Below are 7,683 nucleotides of genomic sequence, written 5' to 3'. Positions count from 1 at the left end.
AGGTACAGGGGGTTAGATACAGAGTAAAGCTCCCTCTACACTGTCCCATCAAACACTCCCAGGGCAGGTACACGGGGTTAGATACAGAGTAAATCTCCCTCTACACTGTCCCATCAAACACTCCCAGGGCAGGTACAGGGGGTTAGATACAGAGTAAAGCTCCCTCTACACTGTCCCATCAAACACTCCCAGGGCAGGTACAGGGGGTTAGATACAGAGTAAAGCTCCCTCTACACTGTCCCCATCAAACACTCCCAGGGCAGGTACAGGGAGTTAGATACAGAGTAAAGCTCCCTCTACACTGTCCCATCAAACACTCCCAGGGCAGGTACAGGGGGTTAGATACAGAGTAAAGCTCCCTCTACACTGTCCCATCAAACACTCCCAGGGCAGGTACAGGGGGTTAGATACAGAGTAAAGCTCCCTCTACACTGTCCCATCAAACACTCCCAGGGCAGGTACAGGGGGTTAGATGCAGAGTAAAGCTCCCTCTACACTGTCCCATCAAACACTCCCAGGGCAGGTACAGGGGGTTAGATACAGAGTAAAGCTCCCTCTACACTGTCCCATCAAACACTCCCAGGGCAGGTACAGGGGGTTAGATACAGAGTAAAGCTCCCTCTGCACTGTCCCATCAAACACTCCCAGGGCAGGTACAGGGGGTTAGATACAGAGTAAAGCTCCCTCTACACTGTCCCATCAAACACTCCCAGGGCAGGTACAGCACGTGATTAGGTACAGAGTGGGCCATTCGGCCCCTCGAGCCCTGCTCCACCATTTAATACGATCATGGCTGATCAGATCACGGACCCAGCTCCACTTCCCTACTCCTGCTCCTATTTCTTGTGTTCTTATTGCTTTTCCTCCCATCTTTGTATCATCAGCAAACTTGGCTACGTTACACTCGGTCCCTTCATGCAAGTCGTTAATATAGATTGTAAGTAGCTGGGGCCCCAGCACTGATCCCTGCCGCACCCCACTAGTGACTGATTGCCAACCCGAGAATGAACCATTTATCCCCACTCTCTGTTTCCCGTTAGTTGGCCAATCCTCTATCCGTGCTAATATATTAGCCCCTATAATAATAAGCTTTCGTGTTTCATGCACGAGAGTTTGAGAGTGATTTCGTTAAGGACCAAAAAAAAAACAGTGTCTGAAATCTGAACAAGAGTTAAATGAGAGGGTTTGGGTGATGGGGGAGATGAAACATAGAAACATAGAAAATAGGGGCAGTAGTCGGCCATTCGGCCCCTCGAGCCTGCACCGCCATTCGATACGATCATAGCCGATCCTCTCTCAAGACCATATTCTCGCTTTCTCCCCAGACCCCTTGATGCCTTTTGTATCCAGAAATCTATCTAGCGCCCTCTTAAATATATTCAGTGACTTGGTCTCCACAGCCTTCTGTGGTAGAGAATTCCACAGGTTCACCACCCTCCTGAGTGAAGACATTTCTCTTCATCTTGCTCCTAAATTTCCTACCCTGTATCCCGAGACTGTGTGAGCCCTTGTTCTAGACTTCCCAGCCCCCCGGGGAAACATCCTCCCCCCGCATCCAGTCTGTCCAACCCCCCCGTCAGAATTTTCTACCTTTCAATCAGATCCCCCTCTCGTTCTTCTAAGCTCCAGTGAATACAGGGCCCAGTCGACCCAATCTCTCCTCATACGGCAAGTCCTGCCCTCCCGGGAATCAGTCTGGTGAACCTTCGCTGCACTCCCTCTACGGCGAGTGTATCCTTCCTTGGGTAAGGAGACCCGAACTGCTCACAGTACTCCAGGTGCGGTCTCACCGAGGCCCCTGTGTAACTGCAGTAAGACCTCCTTGCCCCTGTACTCAAACCCTCTCGCAATGAAGGCCAACGGACCACTTGCCTTCCTCACTGCTCGCTGCTCCCCTGCGTGTTGGCTTTCAATGACCGGTGTACAGGGACACCCAGGTCCCCTCTGTACATCGACACTTCCCCAAGCCCTCACCGTTTCAATAATACTTTGTCCTTATGTTGTTCCCACCAAAGTGGAATCAATTATTAAGGACCTCATAGCAGCGCATTTGGAAAGAGGTGACAGGATGGGTCCAAGTCAGCATGGATTTGTGAAAGGTTGACAAATCTTCTGGAATTTTTTTGAGGATGTTTCCAGCAGAGTGGACAAGGGAGAACCAGTTGATGTGGTATATTTGGACTTTCAGAAGGCTTTCGACAAGGTCCCACACAAGAGATTGGTGTGCAAAATTAAAGCACATGGTATTGGGGGTAATGTACTGACGTGGATAGAGAACTGGTTGGCAGACAGGAAGCAGAGAGTCGGGATAAATGGGTCCTTTTCAGAACGGCAGGCAGTGACTAGTGGGGTGCCGCAGGGATCAGTGCTGGGGCCCCAGCTATTTACAATATACATACATGATTTAGACGAAGGAATTGAGTGTAATGTCTCCAAGTTTGCAGATGACACTAAGCTGGGTGGCGGTGTGAGCTGTGAGGAGGATGCTAAGAGGCTGCAGGGTGACTTGGACAGGTTAGGTGAGTGGGGCAAATGCATGGCAGATGCAGTATAATGTGGATAAATGTGAGGTGATCCACTTTGGTGGTAAAAACAGGAAGGCAGAATATTATCTGAATGGTGACAGATTAGGAAAAGGGGAGGTGCAACGAGACCTGGGTGTCATGGTACATCAGTCATTGAAAGTTGGCCATGCAGGTACAGCAGGCGGTGAAGAAGGCAAATGGTATGTTGGCCTTCATAGCGAGAGGATTTGAGTATAGGAGCAGGGAGGTCTTACTGCAGTTGTACAGGGCCTTGGTGAGGCCACATCTGGAATATTGTGTTCAGTTTTGGTCTCCTAATCTGAGGAAGGACATTCTTGCTATTGAGGGAGTGCAGCGAAGGTTCACCAGACTGATTCCCGGGATGGCAGGACTGACATATGAAGAAAGACTGGATCGACTGGGCTTATATTCACTGGAATTTAGAAGGATGAGAGGGGATCTCATAGAAACATATAAAATTCTGACGGGACTGGACAGGTTAGATGCAGGAAGAATGTTCCCGATGTTGGGGAAGTCCAGAACCAGGGGCTCACACAGTCTAAGGATAAGGGGTGAGCCATTTAGGACTGAGATGAGGAGAAACTTCTTCACCCAGAGAATTGTGAACCTGTGGAATTCTCTACCACAGAAAGTTGTTGAGGGCCAGTTCGTTGGGTATATTCAAAAGGGGAGTTAGATGTGGCCCTTACGGCTAAAGGGATCAGGGGGGTATGGAGAGAAGGCAGGAGTGGGGTACTGAAGTTGCATGATCAGCCATGATCATATTGAATGGTGGGGCAGGCTCGAAGGGCCCAATGGCGGGGGGCAGGCTCGAAGGGCCCAATGGCGGGGGGCAGGCTCGAAGGGCCCAATGGCGGGGGGGCAGGCTCGAAGGGCCCAATGGCGGGGGGCAGGCTCGAAGGGCCCAATGGCGGGGGGCAGGCTCGAAGGGCCCAATGGCGGGGGGCAGGCTCGAAGGGCCCAATGGCCTGCTCCTGCACCTATTTTCTATGTTTCTAGTATCCGATGTGAACCTTTATTGCACACATACTGTTACATATGTAAACTTGTATCGACTCTGTACAGCCACCAGGGGGCTCATCCCCTGGCGTCCCGAGGGATCCCATAATCCCGTGGGAGCACAGGTATTTAAGGAGGCCTCACAGGGGTTGGAGAGGCGCTCCGCAACGCAAGGCTGTGATCACTTCAGCTTTATCCACGCTAAACTGTATCTGCCACCTGCTTGCCCACGCGCGCAAACGATCGAAATCACCTTTGCCGCGTCTCTGCACCCCCGCCCCCCCCCCCCCCCACCTCACAGCTCACAATCTACCTAAAGTCAGGGTGGGAGGGAGGCATAACGGGCAGCACGTGACCGGGTTTGGCGGGGGGGGGGGTGTGGCGGCTGGTGGGGAACGGGATCGTTCTGTGCGCCGTATAAACCACCGTTGGAACCTCTCTTGTCTCCTCCTCTTCCCTTCCCCCCCTCCCCTGCCCCTCCTTCTCTCCTCCGCAGGACTTGGTGCTGCACCTGATGTCGGGGAAGAAGCACGTTTTCGGGCGGGGCGGGCGCACAGCCTCGACGGGCGACGGAAGCGGAGGAATCGAGCGGGTGGACACGGCCCTGTGCGCCCCCGACATCCTGCCCCGCCACTGCTGCGTCAGGCGGGTGGAGCGGGCGGGGCCGGGCGGCGGGCAGGCCCGGCCCGAGGCCTCGGCGACCGTCCGGGCCTACCGGGGAGCCCGGGTCACCCGCAACGGGGGCCTGCTCCAGCGGGAGGCCGTGCTCAGGCCCGGCGACCTGCTGGGCCTGGGCGAGCACTTCCTCCTGATGTACAAGGACCCCGCGGCCGGCCGCCCCTCGCCCAGGCCGGACTGGCTGCCCGCGCCGGCCTCTCCCCGGGCCTTGCGCGAGGCCTTCAGCTGCCTGGCTTGCGGACGGGCCCTCCAGGACGACCCCGACGCCGTCCGGGCCTACCTCTCCAGCCGTCAGCTCTGCCTGAGGTACGGGCCGGAGGAGGAGGACGTGGGCCGCCTGTTGGAGGAGGTGGTGGGGCGGATGGGCGGCCACGGCGACGAGGGCGGCGGCCAACAGGAGGGCGACAACTTTGAGCTGGCTCCGGCCTACCTCTTCGCCATCTGCATCCAATACTCGGCCGACGCCCTGGAGCCCCGACACCTGCCCGGATTGTTGCTCAAGATCGCCAACCTGGTCAAGAAGACCACCTGGGTGAGTACAAGGGGAGTAACGGCGGGAGGGCGAGACTAGGCCCCGTTCGGCCCACTCGAGCCTCTTACACAGGAACAGGAGGCCCATTCAGCCCCTCGAGCCTGTTACACAGCAACAGGAGGAGCCCCATTCAGTCCCTCGAGCCTGTTACACAGGAACAGGAGGCCCATTCAGCCCCTCGAGCCTGTTACACAGGAACAGGAGGAGGCCCATTCAGTCCCTCGAGCCTGTTACACAGGAACAGGAGGCCCATTCAGCCCCTCGAGCCCGTTACACAGGAACAGGAGGCCCATTCAGCCCCTCGAGCCCGTTGCACAGGAACAGGAGGCCCATTCAGCCCCTCGAGCCCGTTACACAGGAACAGGAGGAGGCCCATTCAGCCCCTCGAGCCTGTTACACAGGAACAGGAGGAGGCCCATTCAGCCCCTCGAGCCTGTTACACAGGAACAGGAGGCCCATTCAGCCCCTCGAGCCTGTTACACAGGAACAGGAGGCCCATTCAGCCCCTCGAGCCTGTTACACAGGAACAGGAGGAGGCCCATTCAGTCCCTCGAGCCTGTTACACAGGAACAGGAGGCCCATTCAGCCCCTCGAGCCCGTTACACAGGAACAGGAGGCCCATTCAGCCCCTCGAGCCCGTTGCACAGGAACAGGAGGCCCATTCAGCCCCTCGAGCCTGTTACACAGGAACAGGAGGCCCATTCAGCCCCTCGAGCCGGTTACACAGGAACAGGAGGTCCATTCAGCCCCTCGAGTCTGTTACACAGGAACAGGAGGAGGCCCATTCAGCCCCTCGGGCCTGTTACACAGGAACAGGAGGAGGCCCATTCAGCCCCTCGAGCCTGTTACACAGGAACAGGAGGTCCATTCAGCCCCTCGAGTCTGTTACACAGGAACAGGAGGAGGCCCATTCAGCCCCTCGAGCCCTGCTCCACCATTTAATACGATCGTGGCCTGATCCGATCATGGACCCAGCTCTACTTCCCTGCCCGCCCCCTTATCGGTTAAGGAACTGTCTATCTCTGCCTTAAATATATTCAATGTCCCGGCTTCCACAGCTCTCTGAGGCAGCGAGTTCCACAGATTTACAACCCTCTGAGAGAAGAAATTCCTCCTCATCTCAGTTTTAAATGGGCGGCCCCTTATTCTAAGACCATGCCCCCTAGTTCTAGTCTCCCCCATCAGTGGGAACATCCTCTCTGCACCCACCTTGTCGAGCCCCCCCCTCATAATCTGATACGTTTCCATAAGATCACCTCTCATTCTTCTGAACTCCAATGAGTAGAGGCCCCAACCTCCTCAACCTTTCCTCATAAGTCAACCCCCTCATCCCCGGAATCGACCGAGTGAACCTTCTCTGAAATGCCTCCAAAGCAAAGTGTGTCCTTTGGTAAATACGGAGAGCAAAACTGTGCACGCAGTACTCCAGGTGTGGCCTCACCAATACCCTGTGTAACTGGAGCAAGACTTCCCTGCTTTTATACTCCATCCCCCTTTGCAATAAAGGCCAAGATACCATTGCTTCATAAGAAGGTTCACCGTGAGCATGAGGTTAATTCTTTGATGTTGCGTTTTCAGGACAAGATTAAGGAAATCAGCAAAAAGCAACCAGATACGTAAGCCGACATTTACAAACTTTAAGACTTCTGTCTTCCGTGCTCAACGCAAACTCCGTACCCTCACAAGAGGAGAGAGAGGCGGAGAGGTTTGGGGAGGGAGTTCCAGAGCTTGGGGCCCCAGGCAGCTGAAGGAACGGCCGCCGATGGTGGAGCGATCGGGGGATGCTCAAGGCGGCAGGATTGGAGGGGCGCAGAGATCTCGGGGAGGGTTACAGAGATAGGGAGGGGGGGGCGAGGGAGGGATTGGAACAGGAGGATGAGAATTGTAGGGGCTGGAGGAGGTTACAGAGATAGGGAGGTGGGGCGAGGAAGGGATTGGAACAGGAGGATGAGAATTGTTGGGGCTGGAGGAGGTTACAGAGATAGGGAGGGGGGGGCGAGGGAGGGATTTGAACAGGAGGATGAGAATTGTTGGGGCTGGAGGAGGTTAGAGAGATAGGGAGGGGGGGCGAGGGAGGGATTTGAACAGGAGGGTGAGAATTTTGAAATCGAGCCAATGTCGGTCAGTGAGCACAGGGGGTGATGGGTGAGTGAGACTGGGTGTGAGTTAGGACACGGGGTCAGTGAGCACAGGGGGTGATGGGTGAGTGGGACTGGGTGTGAGTTAGGACACGGGGTCAGTGAGCACAGGGGGTGATGGGTGAGTGGGACTGGGTCTGAGTTAGGACACGGGGTCAGTGAGCACAGGGGGTGATGGGTGAGTGGGACTGGGTGTGAGTTAGGACACGGGGTCAGTGAGCACAGGGGGTGATGGGTGAGTGAGACTGGGTGTGAGTTAGGACACGGGGCACAGGGGGTGATGGGTGAGTGGGACTGGGTGTGAGTTAGGACACGGGGTCAGTGAGCACAGGGGGTGATGGGTGAGTGGGACTGGGTGTGAGTTAGGACACGGGGTCAGTGAGCACAGGGGGTGATGGGTGAGTGGGACTGGTTGTGATTTAGGACACGGGGTCAGTGAGCACAGGAGGTGATGGGTGAGTGGGACTGGGTGTGAGTTAGGACACGGGGTCAGTGAGCACAGGGGGTGATGGGTGAGTGGGACTGGGTGTGAGTTACGACACGGGGTCAGTGAGCACAGCGGGTGATGGGTGAGTGGGACTGGGTGTGAGTTAGGACACGGGGTCAGTGAGCACAGGGGGTGATGGGTGAGTGGGACTGGGTGTGAGTTAGGACACGGGGTCAGTGAGCACAGGGGGTGATGGGTGAGTGAGACTGGGTGTGAGTTAGGACATGGGGTCAGTGAGCACAGGGGGTGATGGGTGAGTGGGACTGGGTGTGAGTTAGGACACGGGGTCAGTGAGCACAGGGG

At 56.0% G+C, this 7,683-nt stretch overlaps 1 protein-coding gene across 1 annotated transcript in view; it reads left to right on the top strand.

Moving 5' to 3' along the window:
• rasip1 (Ras interacting protein 1) overlaps nt 1–6,371 on the top strand; it is a gene marked incomplete at its 3' end in the record, with an annotated part of 17,242 nt that extends 10,871 nt beyond the window's left edge. Inside the window, exons 4-5 of the mRNA XM_070874132.1 lie at nt 4,042–4,755; nt 6,334–6,371. Coding sequence (XP_070730233.1) covers nt 4,042–4,755; nt 6,334–6,371 — 752 coding nt within the window. The remainder of the gene's footprint in view (nt 1–4,041; nt 4,756–6,333) is intronic.
• Between the last annotated feature and the right edge of the window lie 1,312 nt (nt 6,372–7,683).

Source organism: Pristiophorus japonicus, unplaced genomic scaffold, assembly GCF_044704955.1.
Source record: "Pristiophorus japonicus isolate sPriJap1 unplaced genomic scaffold, sPriJap1.hap1 HAP1_SCAFFOLD_689, whole genome shotgun sequence".
Taxonomy (NCBI): Eukaryota; Metazoa; Chordata; class Chondrichthyes; family Pristiophoridae; genus Pristiophorus; species Pristiophorus japonicus.
Note: the sequence above shows the minus strand (reverse complement) of the source record. Positions and strands in the feature narration are given on the sequence as shown.